Source organism: Sparus aurata, chromosome 5 (genome assembly GCF_900880675.1).
Source record: "Sparus aurata chromosome 5, fSpaAur1.1, whole genome shotgun sequence".
NCBI lineage: Eukaryota > Metazoa > Chordata > Actinopteri > Spariformes > Sparidae > Sparus > Sparus aurata.
Genome location: NC_044191.1, coordinates 9,889,784 through 9,912,769, shown reverse-complemented (window position 1 = coordinate 9,912,769; position 22,986 = coordinate 9,889,784). Strand labels below are relative to the sequence as shown.

The 22,986-nt window shown below is 41.3% G+C and overlaps 3 protein-coding genes across 7 annotated transcripts in view; 2 read left to right on the top strand and 1 right to left on the bottom strand.

Annotated features, from left to right (window-relative positions):
• tcf7l1b (transcription factor 7 like 1b) overlaps positions 1 to 1,561 on the top strand; it is a 35,984-nt gene extending 34,423 nt beyond the window's left edge. For 4 of the 5 annotated variants that reach the window (XM_030418310.1, XM_030418309.1, XM_030418307.1 and 1 more), the window contains exons 11-12: positions 105 to 156; positions 635 to 1,561. In XM_030418310.1, the coding sequence (XP_030274170.1) occupies positions 105 to 156; positions 635 to 1,113 (531 nt within the window). In that variant the 3' untranslated portion in view covers positions 1,114 to 1,561. Of the gene's footprint in view, positions 1 to 104; positions 157 to 300; positions 330 to 634 lie in introns of all 5 variants that reach the window. The other variant, XM_030418311.1, reaches the window with a different exon arrangement.
• A 5,645-nt stretch (positions 1,562 to 7,206) lies between these two features.
• On the top strand, positions 7,207 to 14,554 carry LOC115581661 (ribosome-binding protein 1-like). Its single transcript, XM_030416943.1, has 4 exons — positions 7,207 to 7,440; positions 12,688 to 13,259; positions 14,372 to 14,455; positions 14,549 to 14,554. Exons 1-4 carry the CDS (start codon positions 7,347 to 7,349, stop codon positions 14,552 to 14,554), a joined length of 756 nt encoding a protein of 251 aa, XP_030272803.1. The 5' UTR covers positions 7,207 to 7,346.
• Positions 14,555 to 17,703: 3,149 nt separating this feature from the next.
• LOC115581503 (dual specificity protein phosphatase 18) lies at positions 17,704 to 22,603 on the bottom strand. Its single transcript, XM_030416638.1, has one exon. It carries the CDS (start codon positions 18,687 to 18,689, stop codon positions 18,147 to 18,149), a length of 543 nt encoding a protein of 180 aa, XP_030272498.1. The 5' UTR covers positions 18,690 to 22,603; the 3' UTR covers positions 17,704 to 18,146.
• Between the last annotated feature and the right edge of the window lie 383 nt (positions 22,604 to 22,986).

Sequence of the window (22,986 nt, the reverse complement as noted above, 5' to 3'; positions counted from 1 at the left end):
AATTAATCAGTCACACTTCTCTCATAAATGAAACTCGTTGAAGTGGTTGACTTTCGCTCTGATGAAAAAAAAAAGTTTCTGACGCGTCTGTTCTGTGTGCGCAGGGAAAGCGGAAAAAGAGGAAGAGAGACAACAAACCTGACTCAAAACCAGAAGGTGAGAGGCTTTAATTATTTTTATTTTTTTTTATTCACAGGAAGAAACTATTTTATTTTCAAGTGCGACCTTTTACTCTGTTTATCTCTTTCCTTCACTGACTCTTACCGACTCCTCTCCCTGCTTCTGCACTTTGACAAGCAGCTTATGAGGTTCAGTGCTAATAGTGGCAGGTATGTGTGCCGTTGTGCAACCGAGTGATCGCTGTAAAATTAAGCGAGCCTTCCACGCCTCAGTGCACACTTTAATGTACTGTGTCATGTTCTTTTTTTACCATCCGCATATGTTTTACATCCTGTTTCGGTCGTGGCCTGTTTCCAAGTTGATTTGAGCATGTCACGTTTCACGGCTCTCACCGCCGCCGCCATCCTCGCCCGTTCGCTTCCTGTCACCGGCAGCACTGGGGGACATGAACCAGATTTGAAGCCAGCGGCGGATCCATAATTCAGCTTCTCCTTTTCTCTTCTGCCCTCCCCAGACTTCTCGATAAGGAGCAAGAAGCAGTGCGTGCAGTACCTGCCCTCGGAGAAGATGTGCGACAGCCCCGCGTCGTCCCACGGCAGCATGCTGGACTCGCCAGCCACTCCCTCCGCGGCCTTGGCCTCGCCGGCTGCTCCCGCCGCCACTCACTCGGAGCAGGCCCAGCCGCTGTCGCTCACCACCAAGCCGGAGGGACGCATGCACCACCACTTCTCCCTCGCCGGGAAGGCTTCTGGATCCACATCCTCCTCCTCCTCTTCCTCCTCTTCCTCCTCCTCCTCCCAACCCATCTCCATCCCAATTGGTACTTCAGGTAGCCAGCCGACCACACCCATCCTCACCCGGCCAATCCCCTTCGCCTCCCTGCACCACTCCATGCTCTCCCCTCCCTCCCCCTTCCATCAGGCAGCCCTTCACTCCCATCATGCCCTGTTCCAGTCACAGCCCCTCTCCCTGGTTACCAAACCAACCGAATGAATCCGCTGAGGCAGTTTTCTCCCATTTATTGTGCTGTATATTGCTTTTCTTTTAAATAGCTATTAGAACAACTTTTTTTCTAAATAATGAAAAGGAAGAAATGTTATTGGTCAATATTTGACCGTCTCCTTTTCTACATCTCTCAAATGAAAAACAAAATGTATTTTTTGTAAAGTTTACTGCAGAACTGGTTTCTTTTTTTTTTTTTTGTGTTTTTTTTGATGCATTTATCCAATGAACCTCTTGTATAAAAGAACCAATGTACATAAAGTTTCTTTATAAAAACAAAAAGGAACAAAAACACGTTTTCTTTTTAGCCAAAACCTGATTAATGTTAGTATTAAGTTTGAAGTCATAGTACTGGCCAATAATTGCAGCCCCCTTTTCAATTCACGAGTGTGTGCCCCTTCCTTGACATGTTAAATAAACATTTGAAATTGTTTCTTAAGAGAAATGTCTCATTTTGTCTGTTCACGCCCGTCTTTTTGTCATTTTGCCGAGCAGACCGTTCTTTAACAATGTAATGCGGCTTGGATTAATATTCTCGTAAGAGTGACCGCGGAGCATAACAAGGTGAAAACTGCTTCTTGTAGGTGTCGCGAATGTAGATTTTAATGAGCAGTATAATTTCATTACAGACGCAGAAGCTGAGTTTTCACACCTGTCACTTCTACGGGCTTATTTTACACTGAAGTTTAAAACATCTTCATAAAAAAAACAAAAAAAAAAAACGTTGCTGATGGTGGCGAGGATTTTAATGATTAATAAAGCAGAATTAGGGCTAACCACACTGGAAAAATGAGCGCCTGACACGGGGTGACACGAAACTGAAGCCCAGAATAAATACAAATAAAAAAATAATAGACATCTGCTCCTTCTCGGCGCGCAGCGTCCCACAACAATGACAGAAAAGCAGGTCAGCCCCGTCCCAGTGCACCGAACCCTGCTCTGGGTTCCCTGTTCCTCCTGCACTTTAACTGCATCTTTATTCACCGTTTGGCACGCTGCTTAGGCTTTAATTAACTCAGAGGTAATGGGATGGAGCCCTTGGGACCTCATTAGGCATTTCAATTAGCGAAAAATACACAAGGTAGGTTACAGTTTTTGGTGGCTTTGGAGATGAGGAGTAGTGCCAGGGATTGACCAATTATGAAGGATCGTGTAGGGGGGGCGCTGGCCTGGAAGAGACCACTACTGAGTTGAGACTTAATCAAGACCTTTACCTACAGAGTCTTTGAGCTGATTGGAACTATTAAGTGTTTGTTTTTACCAATCAAGATGAGTTTCCAGATAGTAGACAGAACCATCAGGCACACTGGACCAGCAGGTCCGGCTGAGATAATACAATTTCGTTTCTAGATGCCACAATAATGATCTTGACTTTGTCAGGAATATCTGGGATTTTTTGCTGAGATTCACTGACATCCTCTTCCTCAATTATCACTTAATAGTCGGGCGGAATCAAACACCTTCCGTTCAGCCAGGCTTCTAAAACCACTCACAGGTGGAGGGACGGTGCCCTCCCTTCCCCCCCGCAGAGGCACCAAACTGTCGAGCCTCCCCCGCTATGTTTTAAGCAATCGTTAGCCATAATAAGTCTTTTGCTCGTTTGCCGCTCTATCTTACATCATTCTGCAGGCACAAACCGCGCAGTCTCTGGTGCCACGGCTGCCTACTCTGAGCCACTCCGCCAATCCGTCAGTGAAATTACAGGTAATGAGTTGTCAAGACAGCCAGCGGATCTGTCTCCTCAAGGCCATACATCCACAGCAATGTTCAATTCTCCCTACGCAGTAGCCTCCTTATTAAAGTCAGTCCCCAGGTGAACCACTTCAAATGTCCTGCTCATGGTTGCTCCTCTTTTACATACATTTTCCCCCCTGTGCCGGTTTTTGTCTAAAATGAGCTTTATTATCTTGGTGCAAAAATCCCATGAGATCTATTACAAAAAAAACAAACAAACATGATTATAACAACAAAATGTAATCGACGAAATCTATCAAACAAGCGATGAATAAGTAGGATTTAAAAGGTGCACTAGTTGAAGTAAAGAAAAATATTAATTGACTGATTTTCATGCTAAAACAAACAAAATAGGCAACCTTAAAGGAGGACATGTTTATATTTGGCGGACCCTGCCACCTTTCTATATTCAGAATACTTTTTGGAGACCATATTTTCCTCATTGTCCCATTGTTGTCGTTAAAGAAATTCAAACTCAGAACGTTAATATTTACAATACTAATGAGGTAATGATACAAACTCAGAAATATTTATTTGTTCCCTAACTGAATAAACAAGCTGTTCCCAGGGGAAAACAAGGTCCCTGTTTGAAGCAAGAGAGGTGGCAGGGTCCGCCAAATATAAACAAAGTAAAACGGTATGATATTGTGTCGTCCTTGCGCGTCAGTTTGTTTATTTATTTTGTATAGGCATAAAAAAAAAAATCAGTCAATGAAGATCTTTCTCTACTCATGTCTACTCAAATGTCTTTCCCAAAACTACATAATGAACCTTTAATTTGTTATGGAAATGCTATATATACCCGAGGTTGCATAATAGCCTTATAAGTACTGTTAATGTCACCTCTTTTAGTTTCCGGATTTCTTTCCCATAACGACACAGTGCCCCTTCAAGCCGCACTCATTTTGCTCAGTTTTAAGAAAAGTATCTTTTTGCGATGGAATAAACGGCACGCTCTCTTCAGATTCCCATGCTCCACACAAAATGTAACACGCCACTGTTTATCTCTAATAACGTATCTGGTTGCCGCGGCGCTCAACATCTGCCATGTAAGCACGAGGTCAGATTTAATACATGTTAATTTTTCCTCATTAAATTCTTCCAATCTCCTGCCAAGGTTCCCTTTTTGGGCCTTCCTTTGATCTTGAATGTATTCCAGGTTAACCCTTTGATAGTTCGCGCGCGTAATCGTGTGCCAGCGAGGAGCTGTCGTTTGAGAAGTCATAAGAATCTCAAAATAATGCAAAAAATAAAATAAAAATAGAATAAAAACCATTTCATATCACTGTCGAATTATTTCAGACTAACCAGAGGAGGCTGATCCTATATCTTCCACTGACTCTTGACCTTATACTCCCATTAATAACAGGAAGCCGGGTTTGCTTCTCAAAGTGATATTAATTGATTGTTTCTGGAACGTTCGCTCAGATTAGCAAGACTCAGCTGGCGCCTTTGTGAGAATAGGTATGGCTGGCTGTGAGCTTAAGAACCTCCTTAATGTATTATTCATGCCCATTTGACCTTAAAGATGGAAATGCAAATTGGTGTCAAGAATGAGAGGGATCATCGGACTTTTCAAATGTCAAACAGCCTGCCACAATTAAGACATATTCATTACAAGAACCCACAGGTCCCCCCACACCCAGCCGAGATGTAAAACACCTTCAATTAACATTTTGATGGTTATCTCGCCTCAGCGGCTCCTGCACGCGTTCATTGGCAATCCGTAATATTGCTCACGTGTTGCTCTGCTTTGACTTTCAGCGAATCTGTGATAATTATTCTCCCAAAAAGCCATTTTACTATTATTTTTGGGATATTTTAATGAGCGCGCGCGCACACACACACGGTAATCTGGTGTCATGATGTGCTGTAATCACTTTTTTCCCACTGTATGTCAATACTGCCATCTGCTGATAAGGTCAAACGCCGACACAACCGCCTCATGTGGAGAGAATTTCCTCATCATGTCAGCGCCTAACCTGTGGGTGGCAGTAATAACACAAATGTTATCTCTCTCCCCCCACTAAGGAGAAAAAAAAAAGTACCCATATAATAATAAATATGACATTTAATTCTTCAGCAGCACTCTCCTCGCCTCCACAGGTTCAGGTCAGTTGAGCACAATAGGAGGATGTCAGCCTCGCGTGCAGTAGCATCTGTAGCTGAAGCCAGCCTAAATATTTAGTCTCCCCTCATTTCCACATGTGCCATTAAAAAAAAAACAAAAAATAAAAAAAAGTAATGCAGCCATCAAGTCGTGTCCTCCTCTCACTGAACGTCCAACAGAGATTCACAGACACTGTGATTCCTCAATAACCTATACACACACCGAGATAATTTCAGGTATGTGTAAAGGAAATATGCAATGACTATTTTTGAAAAAGAGGAAGCGGATCCTTTACAACTTCCCAGTTTGAACAACTGTCACATACCAGTAACAGCATTTCAATCACAAGCGGACGACTGCTTCAAATCTACTACCGCTACAGTGATTGGCTGTGGGGCATGTGACTTTGCTGTAACTCTCACCCCAGTGACATTTGCAAGCACAGCTTCAGAATTGCTTTAAATACATGCTTTAGCTCGTAGTACTTTGTATTTATTCCCGAGGCTCTGTTCTGTTTGCGTCTGGTAAGGTGATATCTTGTTGCTTATCTGCTCGCTCGCTCGGTCGGTTGGTTGGATTTCAGGGTCAGAAGTTCACCTTGTTTAACAAGTTTTGTTACACCTGACTGGAGCACTGTGAAATCGTTAGGAAAGGTTATTTTTAGGTAACACTCGACAACAATAACAGGTGCAAAGCACGCAGAAAACTCAACCGGAGGTGTGAATCCAAAGCACAGCTTTTGAAGAGGAAAGAGTTTTTGGATATCAAGGTTCTCGAAAACTTCCAGACTCTTGAAGCCGTTATCGTCATATTTAAATAAAACTATCAATACAACTGTAGAAAATAAAGTTCACAGAGTTCTTTTTTACCCCCTGCAGTTAATTTGGTAACACTTATGATAATATCCATTAATAAATGGTAAATGTATAGTTAATTAAACTTTAGTGGATTTATTTCCCTGTTCACTGTGGTTGTGGAAAATGATGACAGTAACTGTTGGCATTCGTATGACTGAAACTTGAAAATGTCACTTGCTCATTTGATGTGCCAATATTAAATAAAAAAATGTTAAAACCTTTATAATTCAAGTTTATAGGACACGTGTTGTTTCCTTTAGTTGTAGAAGACTATTTGTTTTTCCAGAAGTTGCGTGCATCGTTTTTTTTTTTACCCAGTGAGACATTTACCTGCTAATCGCACTGTTGTAAGTGAAATGTCACATGTGTTTGCAGAACAGGAAGGCGTGATGAACACGTATTCATGCCTTCAGCAAGCAAACAGATATCCTGAATAAATGCATGCAAAGAAAGGGGACAATCCACGTGTGTTGTGTAAGGCAGCTGGAGTGGTGATGGCTGCTGAGAGCAAAGTTTGACAAGGGGAGCATGACGAAGCATGAATAGAATGAACATAATAGAAAAGCGGACTGAGAGAGAAAAAAAACAATATTCAAAGACAATAAAAAGCAGAAAGCAGAAAACAAAGACACTGTCAAACACTTATTGTTGGAAAAGGAGTGAGAAGTATAAACTTATTTAATCTCACCCCTCCTCCACAAGTCACTGAATGATAATCAAGCAGCCTCCTTAATGGTCTGAAAATATACTATTACTAAAATATTAATTAATTATTTATAAACTACACTGATCAAACATATACATTCATCATTTACATATCTGTATCAATCATATTTATGTTAACCATAAACATATTTTTTTGTATATGAGTATGTTATTACATATTATATACGGTACATATATGTCTTATAATGAACTATATAGAATATAAAATATCTAATGTGTATCAAATACAGTGAATAACATACAACATGACGATTATATCTTCTTTTTTAAACATGTAGAATATAACAAATATAATAATGATAATACAAAAGCAAGAATTAATAAAAAAGTAACCAAATAAATAAATAAACAAACAGTAGCCCACATAAACAACCTCTTCACCCCTCTACCTTGTGTCTTTATGCCTTCCTATTTTAAACTGCTTTATGTTTGGATTTTTTTTTTTTTATAACCATTCCCGGCTTCTTCGGTTGTTTAGGAGAGTGCTGTGACATGATTTTGACTGAACTTCTCCTTTAAGCACAGCACTTGAGTCAAAGGATACTTCGGTACTTTCCATCCCTGCTGCAGGCAAATACAGCCCTGCAGCAGCGTCATGCAGCGGAGGCCTGTGGTGTCAGCGCTCGGCCGCCAGGAGGCAGCAGACTCCTCTCCTGTCCTGTGTGTCGGTCCGTAGAAGAAGAGCAGGCTGGTGTGTACACGGAAGCAGGAACAGGACTTGTCAAAGCCTCCAACCTGTCGAGCTGCATTTGTCAACGCGGATTGCGGTGTGAGCCCCTAGCAGCGACAGATTAAACATGTCTGTATCGTCTTCTGGTCGTCGTGTGGACACAATGAGGACGTGTCTCCTGATATCGCTTGTGTTTCTGAGTGTCTGCTGCTCGGTCAGAGGTGAGTTCTGTGTCGGGTCGTTTTGGCTTCGTGTGTCATCAGCGAGGAGCGTCTGACACCCCCACAGTCCCCCTGTTAGCCAGCTTAGCTAGTTATTTATCCACAGATATGACCTGTTCTCACCTGCTGCTGGGTTGTTATCGTTGTATTAGTTCACTAACTTCAAACATTGTAAGTGTCGTCACATAATCCCATCAATGCTGTTTTAGACGGTAACGAGAGGAACATGCGCAGTGTGGAAGCAGAGACAGAGACGCTGGCACAGCGTGTAAACCAGCCTGGAGGTGTAGAGTCACTGCAGAGGGGGTGGATATCAAGTAAAACTGATTTTTATGACTCTGATTCAATGTTACGTCAGGGAATAAGCCAAGCCTGTAGAGTTTGCTTCTCTTTGATTGACTAATAGTCTACTCGGTTCCTTCTTTTTATTATTAGCTCCCCCCACCGTTTTAATCACAGATAAGAACTGTGGGTTAATCATTTCTCAGTTTCTGAAGAGGGCCCGCTTTATACTTCCACTCCACTGTATGTTGGAAGCAATTATTGTACTATTTACTCCACTACTTGAACTCGATAACTTAAGTTACTAGTTCCCATGAGAAATTTACTTACTTTTGGTATTGTACATCAGAGCTGAAGCAGCACGTATTTAAATGTATTTTAACCAGCAATCCGCTTAAAGAAAAAAGAAAAAAAGCTTATCATCTGATAATTACATTATGATAATCTGAAATATGCTTAATGTCAGACCTGATAGTTGGTCAACCCACACCATGCAGTATATACATGCATGTGAATGTAGGTATAATTTACCTGACTTGTACTTTTGATGCGCAAGTTCATTTCATATAAATACTTAAAGACTTTTATTAAGGTACTATTCATATTGGTGACATTTACTTTTACCAAAGTAAAATATTAACACAATATCTTTTACTCAAGTATGACTTTTGTGTACTTTTAATAAGACTGCTGGTGAGTATTACTGCATAAGCAAAAACAGTCTAGTCTAGTCTTCTGCAGCTCCAGTGGAAGTTGCATGTAATTTGATTTTCTCTGTGATTTCTCTCAATGTTGCATTGTGGGTAATGTAGGTGAAAAGATAACAATTTGTCGGATTCCCCATGTTTTACTACTTAACCAGGAACACAACAGTACTACATTTGATCTTTCGACCCCAAGTTTGGCATCAGAAAAAAATGGCCGCTGTGAGAGTATGGTCTATTTTAGGTGTTCTTCTTCCTTTTCAAAACCTTGAGCCTACATCACCCACAATGCAACTTAGTCACTGAGTGACATCACTGCAGGCAATTCATCAGATTACAGGCAGCTTCCTCTGGAGCCACTAAAGGCTTTACACTTTTTTGTTTTTCACATGTGCTGTAGTCCTGCCCAAGACCTGTAAACACACTTTAATGTGTAAGTTACCCTTTAAACAGAGCAATTTATTTGTTTTTGTTTTAGTTTTCATGTACAAAATCAAACATTTCAAAATCAAAAGCACATATAACAAAACAAAACACTACAGGTTGGTATGAAGGTGTATTTTTCCGTTTGAGGACCTGGGACTACTGACACTACACCCACATCTACTGCTCTTCATGTATTACTCTATGGACGCAGTTGTCTCTAAGTTTCCGTTAAGTGCGGTGTACACAACAGACTATATATAGCAGCTTAATTAAACACCTTGACAAACAGCACTCCTATCCTGAAATTATACCTCGTTTTGTCCTTTATCAGTTTGTAACAGTCAGAACAAACACAATTTTAGTTTGAAATATGCACAATGCGAGCACAACATTAAATAAATCTAAGAAAGCTTTTAAAATTGGAATTTGCCACTTAGCTCTACAAGACATGGCCACAATATTAGCTTATAATGCAGGAACCACCTTCAATGATGTTGCTGGTATTAATAGTCCATAGACTAGCACTCATTTAACAGTATTACACTAATTAAGATCATGGTGTTAATTTTTTGTCAGAGTTATTATTGAATTATATGAATCCTATAAAGACAATAGTTAGTGGCATCCTAGTACTGGATTGCATTTTATTTAGGGGAAATTCAAATTAAAGCCTTTTAAGACAGACATTTTGTCACGTGATTGCAGGAAAAGCACAGGTGTGATTGACCAAATTAACGATAGCTGCATTCCATTTAGATGGAATAATTCAGATGGGTGATCTTATGTCCAGGTAATGTGCGTGCCTGCTTATAAGGACCCATAAATGGAATGGAGTCATGGTTAACAACATTTGTTCCACCTGTGCTCTTTCTAGTATGACTTCTTATGTATGTAAATGTGATCATTTCAAACAGCATGAACCACAATGTCCCGAGTTTGTGTTTGTACGAGGTAGAGCTGTCGCGACTGGCTGATTCATCGATTGGATCGAAAACCACTATTTTAATTATCAAGTAATTATTTTATTGAGTTTTGAAGCAAAAATGTCAAACAACTTCTCGTTCTAGCTCCTTAAACACATGGATTTGCTGATTTTCTTTTTCATTTGTGATAGTAAACAAAAAAATGTTTGGGTTTTGAAATCTTATAGGAGAAACAATCAAGAGATTAATTGCTAATAAAAACTAGAATGGCACTCAGCCCAATAATCCTCTTTTAGACTTACTCGTCGATACTGGCCACCTAAAGATAACGTCTCTATTGTTTTTTCCCCAGCAAATGATCACATTTTTCACTGCCTGAACATACCCCAAAACTCACCAAAGTTGGAATATAACTCACACCTGGCGAAAAATTTCATAATCTATTGTCGTCCTGACTTTCCACCACTAGGTGGCGCTATAATCAAGGAAAGTGCATTTTGGCTCATAACTCTTATATACTTTGTCGCACATTCAAACCTTATATCTATGTGTTCAGTGAGTTCTGATGAATCTCGTCATCCACATCCATTTCCACCTAGCGCTTTTTTTTCGTTAGTTCGCGAAATGTGTCAAACCTACTTTTTCTAACACCTCCCAGGCAATTTCACCAATTAGGTCGAAACTTGGCACACAGCATCTCTGGACCCTCCTGACAAAAAGTTATTCAAAGAATTTCGATATTCCAAACAATACTCAAGTTATTAAATAACTACTTCCTGCAGATTTGGTTCAAAACAGGGAGTGCTGCATATCTCCACATTGGTGTTGTTGAATGACATAGAAAGTCAGGTTTCTAGTTCCCCATTAGCCCCTGAGGCCCTGTGCAAAATTTTAGGCGATGACCACAAGGTGGCGCTCTTTAAATTGAAGTGTTTGATATCTCCACTTCGGTTCATCAGATTAGGACAAAACTTAGTGAAATTTTTGTCAGTGCCCTCCCGAGGACAGCTGACAAAGGACTTACCGATCCGCCTCTAGGTGGCAGTCTAATTTAATATTTGGCACTGTGGCCACACCATAACACTTATGGAAGTGAAATTGATAGGCGTGGTATAGGCTGGCCCCTGTAACTCACACACTAAAAATGACGGGCAGGTGGCGCTATTTGCAATGCAAAAGCGTGTCTGAATTCAGCTGAATTGTGTGGTGTAGGCCACGCCTACTTTCGCGGTAACTTTCCATTCGCAAAATCGTGACAAATGAAAACCTTACTTTTTTTTAACTCTTCCTACGCGATTTGACCGATTTGCACCAAACTTTGCATGTAGCATCTGTGGACCTTCCTGACAAAAAGTTATCAAAAGAATTTTGATACTCTAAAAAATGCCCAAAATATCAAACAACAAATTCCTGCACATTGTGTACAAAATGGACAGTCTTGCATATCTTGACCAAATATAGTCCGATTAACACAACACTTTTGTTAATTGTGTTCCATGGCGCGATGAGCTTTTGTGCAAAATTTGGTGCAAATTGGCCAATAGATGGCGCCTTCATGACTAAATGACAAAAAAAACCCCAGCTGAAATATCTTCACTTTTGAGTGGACAGGCTTTCTCCACCAGAGGGCAGTGCTGCCTTGCTAATGGATACAAACCTCTGTTTAAGAGTTTGTAGGGTAACACAGTGGTAGTCCTGTCATTATTTGTTCTTCATGTAGATTGCAGGGAGCTTTCTGACTTCAGCGCACATCATTTAATACCAGCGGGAGCAGCCCACCAAATTTATAAAGGAACAGCTTCCTCAGTGGAAGGTGTGGGCATGAACAAGCCCGACGGCAGGATGCCCCGACGCACGTGGACTGCGAGGGCCCGTTCACCGCTGCTTGCAGCTTTAATTGTGATTGAGATCCCTGCGTTATTCCCTGAGAAATTTACCGGAATTTCTACAAACACTCTTGCAATGTTAAAGAAAGTCAGAAAAAAATAGATTCTTCTGTTTGTCTGGATCTGCAGCAAAGGTTATTGGGGTCTATTCCAGACCCCTCATCCACTGATGTTTTGTGAAAATACATTAGGACTTATTATTTTTTTTGTTTCCTGTTAACAAACCAACCAACAAACCGACAAGGGGGAAAGACAGCCTCCTCGGCTGAGCACTACTCGTTAGTTGCAGCCCTAGTACGAGGACCTTTGTTGGTTGTCTTTTTTAATCTCTCCATCCTGTCATTAAGTGTGCTCTCTCTGCTGTCAATGTCCTCTTAATGCATAAAATAATGGTAATGATGATAATGATGATAAGAAAATAAACATGTAGAAATAACACCCTTTTTAAACATTCAGAATTTGACATTGACGTGAAATTAAAAACGTTTTTGTCAAAATAAAGTCTCTTAGTGACATGGATTCAACATTAACTATGTCCCTCTTTTCTGGTTTTAGGATACATATCATAAATAACAGCAATTTCAGTGATTTGTAGTGTCATAGGTTCAACCCTTGCACCAAATAGTTGTCATATTTCCCAGTGTGTGGAGGCTTTGTCTGCGACTTCGGCGTTATGGCCTTCTAGTTAGGCTTTCTACAGCATATAATCTGATCATCTAAGGTAATCATCTTGGCTAATTTCATCAAGCTGGGGTAGCTGACAGAAAGAAGACAGCGGAGATTACTAACAAGGTGTGACGGAACAGACGAGCAGTGCCTACTAATATTCAAATGTTTGCAGCGGAAACAACGGAGGAAAAGAATGAGGGCAAGCAAACAGTTGCATCTAGGTCAGCAATGCAGAGCTCATAATGGCAGCAATTATTATTTTATGTCATTCTAGACACTGTTTTTTCTGTTATTGTCACCATGCCCCGTGTTCTGCTGGTTAAATCTTCAATTTCAGTTGTTTTTTCTTATTAACAGGGGCTCCAGCACGAAAACTTCTGGAGGTCGGTGACAGTCCAGGCCCAAGCAGTAAAAACAAACATGAAGAAACAGAAGTGAACAATATGCAGAGTGTGGGACCAGCAGCAGAAGTTGGAGAAACAAACCATGAAAAGGCAGGAGACAAGAATGTAGACAATAAGAAAGACAGCCCCACTGAGGTAAAGAAGAAGGGAGAGGGCCCCACTGAGGAAAAGAAGAAGGGAGAGGACCCCACTGAGGAAAAGAAGAAGGGAGAGGACCCCACTGAGGAAAAGAAGAAGGGAGAGGACCCCACTGAGGAAAAGAAGAAGGGAGAGGACCCCACTGAGGAAAAGAAGAAGGGAGAGGACCCCACTGAGGAAAAGAAGAAGGGAGAGGACCCCACTGAGGAAAAGAAGAAGGGAGAGGACCCCACTGAGGAAAAGAAGAAGGGAGAGGGCCCCACTGAGGAAGAGAAGAAGGGAGAGGGCCCCACTGAGGTAAAGAAAGAGGGAGAGGACCCCACTGAGGAAAAGAAGAAGGGAGAGGGCCCCACTGAGGAAAAGAAGAAGGGAGAGGGCCCCATTGAGGTAAAGAAGAAGGGAGAGGGCCCCACTGAGGAAAAGAAAGAGGGAGAGGGCCCCACTGAGGAAAAGAAAGAGGGAGAGGGCCCCACTGAGGAAAAGAAGAAGGGAGAGGGCCCCACTGAGGAAAAGAAGAAGGGAGAGGGCCCCACTGAGGAAAAGAAAGAGGGAGAGGGCCCCACTGAGGAAAAGAAAGAGGGAGAGGGCCCCACTGAGGAAAAGAAAGAGGGAGAGGGCCCCACTGAGGAAAAGAAGAAGGGAGAGGGCCCCACTGAGGAAAAGAAAGAGGGAGAGAGCTCCACTGAGGAAAAGAAAGAGGGAGAGGGCCCCACTGAGGAAAAGAAAGAGGGAGAGGGCCCCACTGAGGAAAAGAAAGAGGGAGAGGGCCCCACTGAGGAAAAGAAGGAGGGAGAGGGCGCCACTGAGGGAAAGAAAGAGGGAGAGGGCCCCACTGAGGAAAAGAAGGAGGGAGAGGGCGCCACTGAGGGAGAGGGAGATTGGGGTAAAGCCATAAAGAAAGAAACAAAGATGAATCCGGTTGTCCCCTATGTTATAAGTGATGAGGCAGAGAGCAGTCATTTCTTCGCCTACCTTGTCTCTGCAGCTGTGCTGGTGGCCGTGCTGTACATCGCCTACCACAACAAGCGCAAGGTACCTGACCTTTTGTTTCCACTCAGACATCTTTGAAGCATGCTTCCTCTGTTTCCACTGACCCACATTTGAGTTGCAAAGGAGGTTTGTGCATTCTTGTTGCACCAAATCTAGATGGAAATTAGATTTTTTATTTTTTTTTGAAACCCAGAAATGTCTCTGCTCGTCATGTTGCAGACCTCTGTTTAATACTTGTTCAGATCTCCACTATGTGCAGTGGAATAACTGCAACATCAGCACTCATGACTGCATCAAGTTACAATTAACAGCAGTTAGCAGTTACTGTGGTTATCTGCTACTCCCTCTTTGTTTTGAATACTTACACAAAGCACCTTTATCACAGATAGAAATGTTTATTCCTTTGTGATGTCTCGCAGTTCTAGCATGGGCCTGTTATAGGTTGCCAGTTGATTTCAAGCTTCATACAACGGTCTAAGTCAGTTAAAAACGTATATGTTTCTCCCCAGATAATTGCCTTCGTTTTGGAAGGAAAGAAATCCAGGGCCGCACGCCGACCTAAATCTACTGAATACCAGAAGCTGGAACAGCAGGTAGGTTGTTGATATATAAGAACAACATAAATGATAGTTTAATTAAATACTTTGTGATTTTAATTTTTTTTTATTCGCTCCATTTCCTTTCAGATGTAATCTGAAGTTCTCTTGAAGCTGCTGCCTCGAGCAGTTGAATACACTGTGGGCAGCGTGAGAAGAGGACGAATGGATACCGCCATCAGATATATTCCTGGTGGACTCATTGATTTCACCCTGTGTTAAATGGACGTTCGTTTATTGTGCACCTTTTTAGATGCTTATTGTGTGACTATGCAGATGACACTGTTGCCTTATTGAGAGAATTAGTCAAATGAAGTGAAGGTAAAAGTAAGCATGCTGTTTTTGCACTCGTGTCATTATTCCACTCTTAAAAGCAATCTTGTACCTTAAGAAGGTTCTGACTCAGGATATTTCAGTAGCAGATGAAAATATTAGCTTTTTGGATTCCAGACTTGTTTGTCTGCATTAGTGATTGCACTGCACACCTAATTAAGCCATCTGAATCTTTGTAAAATACTGGCTGTGTACAATTTCTTTGAGCTTGTTTTAAATGTCTATGGGATATAATGTATGACGAGTCCATTTAGATGTACAAAATTATCACAATGGGGTTTCTGCTTTTGTTGCTAACCGTATAGCATTGGCCAGATGAATGTAATGGTAACCATTGTTGTTTCCAAATGATATGCTTGCACAGTGCTCACCCATTTAAAAATTGCTAAAGGCTGAGACTTTGAAGGAGACATATGCTGATTTTCAGGCTTATAATTAGATTTTTTATAATTTTGTAGGTTTACATGCCTTGGCGCTGAACTAAACAGTGCTCCAGCACTGCGTACCCCCCGCTGTCTGAAACACTCTGTTTACCTCCTGTCTGTTTAAGGCCCTACTTCTGAATACCCAGTCTCCTCTGATTGGTCAGCTCAAACATGACTGAACCAGCACCGCTTACCACAACAGAGCGGCTGTGTTAAATCTATTCTTAGATGCCAAACTAAGCATGCATTGTGCAAATGTGTGACATGGTGATGTCGTGTGATGTCACAAAGTCATGGAATTAAAGGCGCGAATACTGACGAGGCGTTTCAGGAGCAGTGTATTCTGTGGGAGAGAGGTGCTTCCGTCGGTGTTGAATTTGCCCTTTTGAACTCTAAAGAAAACAGAAAAGTGGAGAAAACAGAAAAGTGTAATAGGTCTCCTTTAACAGTTTGTTCTTAATGCAATCTTTTGACATTTTGAAAAATATGATTATTTGCCCTTTTTTTGCTGAGAGTTAGATGAGAAGATCAATATCACCCTTATGTCTTTCTGGTAAATGGAACACAAATGGAACGGCCAAAGCTTCTGGTTAGCATAGCCCAGCGTAAGGACTGGAAATGGGGAACTCAAAACTTCATACTTGTTGCACAGCCACGAGAGGGGGGCTAAGGTCTTTATCCAAATCTCAGCAAAAAAGGGACCAAACATATTTCTCAAAATGTTGAACTGGTCATTTGACATACAACCAACTGTTGCTGTCAGGGTGGTGGGTACAGAAGTTCCATTTCCGTTATCTTCAATGCAAAGAAATCTGTGTAACATGAACGGCAATGTTAAAATGTTGGATCTCTTAAGTTTGTCTGCATACTGTATGGCTGCCCAACACCTTTGTGGTTCTGTGGTTCCTCTTTTGGTTGAGCATTAATAACTTGTGCCACTTGTTACTTTGCATTCAGAAGTAAAGTTTTGTTTTGACTGTTCGAACTGCACTATTAGAAAAAAAAAACAAAAAAAAAACTTGTCTGTGGGGATAATTTGACCACTAATACATTAGATTAAATCTTTCTTCTAGAGTAGAAATGTGTGTGTGTTAAGTTCATAGATGACAGACTTGTGCCAAGTTATGAAGAATATTACTGTGATTCTGGTTTCGTGCCTGTCTCCTGCATTAACTCTATATATCCTCTGGGTGGTTGTCGGAATATATGGAGAGCACTTTGTTGAAAAAGGAAAGGAACTATAACCCACTTGTTTTTTTTTTGGCAGAATCAAAAGTCCATTTTGTGCTCCGGAAATATATTTTTGTATGGTGGAATCTGCAAAGAAAATTCAGTGTTTTTATACAGTACTTTGCTTTTTCGCATGAGTGACATAAGCAGCAGAATTAGTTTGTTAGTTCAGGCAGTTTGGCCGAAATTAGCATGAAATTAGCATGTTTGCAAGATGTTTAATGACCATATTGCTTAATAAATATATTTATTTCAATTTGTTCGGAATGGCTGTCCATGAAAAACCCCCCTGCTGTCCCTCAAATGTATGATTGCATAGACGTGTGTGTACGGAACCAATTAAGAGGTATTGATTCTAAATGAAAAGCTTTTTGTTATTTCTAGCCTCAAATGAAAGTTGAATCGTCTGCCTGCACTGTCGCAGCCGCTGAGGTGGTTCAGTGCTCGTCAAACTGAAGCCTATAGAAGAAATTCTATGATCATTTACTGTAATTGAAAAGCAGTGCTGAACTGTAAGTACATTCTCTAAAGTGCAATATTGAGGTATGTGTTGTGTTGTACTTGAGTATCTCAATTTTTCTCTATATTTCATACTTCTACTCAACTATGCATACGAGGCAAATGTACTTTTTAGTACATTTATTTTATCATTTTAGTTACAAGTCAAGTGTCGGATGCATCAGAACTACAGAAGCCCTTTTCCATTATTTTCTTTTTTCTTTCTTTCTTTTTTTTTTTAATCAACAGATAAAAAAGCAGCAAAAAACAAACACTGAGTTTGATCATCAGAAATGCTGAATATCAGATCTGGTCATCTTCCAGGCTGATAATCAGTCAACCCATAAAATGCAGTATATACACAAATGTAAATGTATAAAATACTTGTAATTGTACTTTTGATAAGTAAGCATATTTAAGATCTGACACTTTAAGGCTTCTACTCGAGTACTATTTATATGGGTTACTTTTACCAAAGTAACATTTGAACATGATATCTTTATTTTACTCGAGTATGACTTTTAGACTCAGGAAATGTGTAGTAAAAGCACTTTTGAAATACTTTTTTTTTTTTTTAATGGAATGCAGTGGCTGTTGAGTCATGTTTGACATTGATAGATTTATAAAATACTGGTAGGGCTGCACGATATGGTAAATCAGTTGTATTGTGATTAATACAGATATTGCAATTTCTCTATATTACATGAATTATCCATCTTTGCATCACCAATTTGTTTTTCACTGAAAAAAACAGAAAACTTCCAAAGAGGCAAATGGATATTTACTTTCACAATGTAAAAACAAAAAAAGGAACACACTGTAAAAAGACTTAAAAAAAACAACAAGTCAACGAAATAAAAAAGGGAAATAACAGTAAACCCATGCAAGGGATTTAATTAAGAAATTCTCCAACATGTTCGAAAGCTAACCTCTTCTCCACTACCTAGTTAACGTACCCATAATCTGTATACACAAATATAGAAAAATATACTTGATGTCATTTCAGATGTTGAGGGTAATGTACAGTGTAATTATTAAATTCCCTGTGAAGATTTCTTTAGCAGCGTCATTTTAGACAATAAAGTTTATTCAACTCAGAAAGCACATTAACACTTAATGTTACTTCACAGCATAGTATCTGTGTGTGTATGTGAACCAGTACTGATGCCCATACAGCCCTCCACAGTGACGCACTGCCCTCCTCACAGTGGCATCATACTTCTGGCCTCCTCCTCATAGATGTCTGGTATCTCTCCCATGGAGGAGGACACCATCCGGACGGAGTTGCACCCACGGAGCTCCATCTCATACCGGATGAGCTGCTTCCAGAATCCCTCGTTGGGCCTCACGATGGGTCGGCAGGTCCTCACCCACCTGTGGGCCTCCAGGAGGGTGGCGCCGCGGTGCTTCATCAGATAGGCCATGCACAGGGCGGAGGAGCGGCTCACACCGGCGTTGCAGTGCACCAGCGTGCGGCCGCCGCGCTCCGCGGTGAGCCGGATCTTATCCGACACCTCGTCAAAGTGGTCGCAGAGAGGAGACCCCGGGGTGTCAGGGACCGGGATGTGGATGTACTCCTCCACCCCTGGAGGAGGAGGGCTGCTGCTCTCAGTAACGTTCACGATGCAGGTTATGTTGCACCGAGTCAGCTGGGAGGAATCATTAGCCGCTCGGCCATTACTGAGGTACAGGTGGTCGGTGACCCGGCACAGGCCTGACAGACCTGCACGACCCGACTGATGCATGCAGGGAGTGAGATTTATCGCTGCAGCGAAGTTGTCTCACTGAAAAGGCTGCAAAGTTTCCCGGTCGATCCATCGAGGAACAAGCGCCTGTCAGCGGTAAGGCAACACAGGAAGGCCAAATGTGTGTGAAGGCGCACGCTGTCGCCCCCGGCTGGATGGGGTCTGGATGAGCTACACAAAACTGCTGACACTTATTTTTACTGCTGGGGTTGTGCTTCACACATATGGTAATTTTGATTCAATATAAAAAACAGTCTTTCGATTATAATAAGACTTCTTTGAATATTAGATGTTTAATCTGACTTTGTTTTTCTCTCCTGTCGTGAAAATAAGTTTGTGCACTTCCTGTTCCCTCGTCTCAAAACTAAATGGGACTTTTGAACAGGTTTTCAGTTAACTGCCTAAATTAAGGTCTGTGGTTAACACAAGCTTAAGAGGTGTTTTCCTTTTTGCTCAGCAACATGAAAAATGCCAGTAAATACTCCAGTCCATGAATAGACTTATAAATAAAAGTCAGCCAGTGAGAGAGTCTATGGACATATAAATATGGGCAATGTTTGACGGCATATAAGGAACAATGATGTACATGATAGCTGCAACCACTAATAAAACGCAAAGCACAGTGGTATGCAGTATCCAATTTCTTTAAAAACTGATCAGGAGCGTTCATAAAAAGCGGGTCTCCATAGTCCAACAAGGGTAAGAAAGTTGTGGTGATCAAATGTTTTCTGACTTGCAATGAAAAACATGATTTATTTCTAAAAAAGAGACCCAATTTCAATTTCAGCTTAGAAACGAGTTTATCGATGTGCAGTTTAAAGGACAGGTTCTCATCAATTAGAATGCCTATTTGTAAGATGTGACCATTTCAATTTCAACCCCATGAACAGTTGACGACCTAGGGAGGTGAGATGGAAGCTGCTTGCCATTTGAAAATAGCATGGTGTTTGATTTATGTGCATTCAGCACTAACTTGAGCCAAACGGAACTGAACAGTGTCAAAGGCTGATTGCAACAACTCAAGTGATTTTAAAGCAGAAGAAAATGAACAGTAAATTACTGTATCATCAGCATACAAATGGGACACAGCATAAGACAAATTATCACAGAGATTATTCACATAAATTGTGAACAACGGTGGCCCTAATATGGAACCTTGTGGCACGCCCTTTGGGACAGGGAGAAAAGAGGAAAAATTCCTGGTGGCCTGATAAATAATAAGAAAACCAGTTTACAGCCTGGTTAGATAAGCCAATCTTGTGGAGTCTATCTGCCAGGATGGCATTGTCGACCGTGTCAGATGCCTTTGACAAGTCTATAAAAAGAGCTGCGCAATATTTTCGTTCGTCTAGTGCCTCTATGATGTCATTTACCACTTTAACAGCAGCAGTTATTGTACTGTGCTGTTTATGAAAACCTGACTGATATTGTAAGAGGAGACCACGGGCATCTAAAAAACATTTAAGTTGTTCACTGACCAACTTTTCTAAAACTTTGGAGAGAACACACAATTTAGAGATCGGCCTGTAGTTGTTCACTATGGAGGGATCACCACCCTTTCAGCAAGGGAAGAACATAAGCAGACGTTCATATTCTCGGAATCTTATTTTCAGAAAGAGTTAAATTAAAAATACGACACACAGGTTCTGCTACAAAGTCTGCAGCTGACCTCAAAAAGAAAGGCTCGAGATTGTCAGGTCCAGCAGATTTACTTAGATCCAATTGCTGCAGAGCCCTATGGACCTCGGCTACATCAAAAGGAGTCAGATTAAATCCTGGAGCCATAGCATTAATAGGTGGTGATTGAAGGCAAACGTGTAGCACATTAGATTGTTGTGGGTGTGAGGACTCAAATAGAGACCCTGAAGAAACAAAGTGCTCATTAAAATAATTAAGAATGGCTGTTTTGTCAGCCAGGGTATGTGCATCTTTTACTATGCAAGCAGGCAATTCGTCTTTGGTTTCATCCCCAAATGAGGATTTAACTACTTTCCAAATCTTCATAGGGTCATTTAGGTTACTGGTAGTTTATCAACATAAAAATCAGACTTAGCCTTTTTAACAGGGGAAGTAAAATGATTTCTGAGCTGTTTGAATATCAGCCAGTCATCCTGGGATTTAGATTTTCTGGCCTTATCCCAGGCATCATCCCTTGCTTTAAGAAGACTGGACAACTCAGGGGAGAACCAGGATTGTTTCTACCCTTCACTCTAAATTTGCGGAGAGGGGCATGTTTCTTTATAATAATGCTAAAAGCATCATAAAAGTACTTCCAGGCCAGCTCTACATCATTAAAAAGTGAGATCCTGGACCGATCAAAGTGCCATAAATCATGATGAAAACCCTGCTCACAGAAATGTTTATAATCACGTTTAAGAACTATACGTGGCTTTGCTTTTGGGAGCTTAGCTAATCTGATAGTGGCTATAACACAATGATCACTCAAAAATACGAATATCTGAATTTACGAGGAGAAATAAGAATAAATCAAGCAGAGAGGATTTCTCTGGACATTTAAGTCATGTGATCGTAATGTAGCACACGGATAGCTAATATAGCTAGCTTTTAACATCTGGCAATTTCACAAACAATTAAACAATGATAAAAATGGCGTTCATCTGTGAAGCTTATATTGCTGATCAGTACATGTTAAGTATACTAGGCTACATAAACTTGTGTTAGCCACAGAGTTTATATTCCGAAACAAGATCCCATGGAAGATCCCACAGGCTTTTTGATGAAGGAACCAGGGCGATGCTAACTAATATCATTTTTTTCTCTCAAATCTAATAAGCTTACATGCTTTTCTGTTAATAAGTAGGCCCTAATACATTTGTTAGCATTGTATCACTAGGCTACTTTATTTAGTTGGTCTTTCTTCACATAAGGAAGTTGGCCCAAGTTCATCACATAAAAATGAGAACCAATAATAACAGAAGTAGGCCTATATCTGTCTAATCAAGATGTCACAATGAAACACTAAAGTGAATGAGTCTTTATTAGCTACAATATGGACGATCAGGCGGGAAATTAAATATTTCAGACACTATAAACTTTAAGATAAGCTGTTGTCACTAATAATTATGCGAACCATCTTGAATGAAAGATCCGAGCTGCGTATTTACAGTGCTATTGTGTATTTTTGTGCTATTAATCAAAAGTAAAATGAGAATAAATGTTTATCCTCGAGCAGAGATCGGTAAATAATTGAGCTGAACATTAATACAAAGCATTAGTTCAGCTCCGGCATGTCCCTTTAAGTACAAGTGCAGCAGACACTGGTGTGTGTGTGTGTGTGTGTGTGTGTGTGTGTGAGCTGGTGGTGCCTGCAGGCAGTCCTCGGTTGCCCAGGAAACACAGATGGTGGATGAAGGGCGCGCATACAAAAGACCATGAACCTGTGGCAGCAGCTGGAGACCGAGCCCGCTCATTAATTCAGCTCCGCGCAGTCCTGCTCACTCAAAGACGTCGCTGTCCTCCTCAACACCTCCCATCCATTTTCTTTGTCCCGGGGCTTCCGTCTCCACTTTACCCCGTTTTTTTTCCCTCTTCTTCCGCGGACTGGACGGCCGTCAGTGCGCAGCTGTTGTAGGCACTCCCACATCTGCCTCTCTGCGCTCGGCGGCCATGTACGACGCTCAGGCGCGGCTCGTGTTAGTGCGCAGAGAGGAGGTAGGTCCAGGGGCCGAGCAAGCCTTTCACTGCGGGCGATATCACTGCACACAACGAGGCTTGAGTTTGCAGGTTAGGCAGCTCTTTTTTCCCCCCCAGCATGGAGATAAGAAGAAGAAGAAGAGGAGAAGGAAGGAGACGGAGAAGAGGAGGAGGAAGATGGGATCTTTTCGCACCGCCTGATTCTGTGGGACAGGTGCGCATGGACTCTGGAAATCAGTGGTAAGAAAAAAAAGGATCAGTGGCTGCTGTCTGTACATGTTACACGTTATTTGCTGCGCTAATCAAACAGGTTGGATTGTTTTTTGAATCTGCCGTTGGATTAGATAAACACTGACTCATTACTTTCCTGCAGAGGAGGGCCTAGTGTGAGGAGATGTCTCCTCAGTCTCACATCCTGTGAAGGCTTTATGAATATTAAAATGAGCCTATTTATAGAGAAGCTATTTCTGGTGGGCACGTGCCAGATTATAATTAAGGTTTAGATCATGTCTGACGATATGTTGCTGTAAGCACCGTGCCTACAGTGCAACATCCATGGCCCCCACGTAGACAGTATCTCTAGCATGAGCTGCAGCCACTATACCATATGTGTGACTGGAATATCATCAGATCGGACTCAGGC

Excerpts from the sequence above, each read along its gene's own strand:
- LOC115581503 (XM_030416638.1), bottom strand. The coding sequence starts at position 18,689 with ATGCATCAGTCGGGTCGTGCAGGTCTGTCAGGCCTGTGCCGGGTCACC.
- LOC115581661 (XM_030416943.1), top strand. The coding sequence starts at position 7,347 with ATGTCTGTATCGTCTTCTGGTCGTCGTGTGGACACAATGAGGACGTGT. Across the intron at positions 7,441-12,687 it reads TGTCTGCTGCTCGGTCAGAG|GGGCTCCAGCACGAAAACTT; the intron begins GTGAGTTCTGTG and ends TCTTATTAACAG. Across the intron at positions 13,260-14,371 it reads AGGGAGAGGGCCCCATTGAG|ATAATTGCCTTCGTTTTGGA; the intron begins GTAAAGAAGAAG and ends GTTTCTCCCCAG.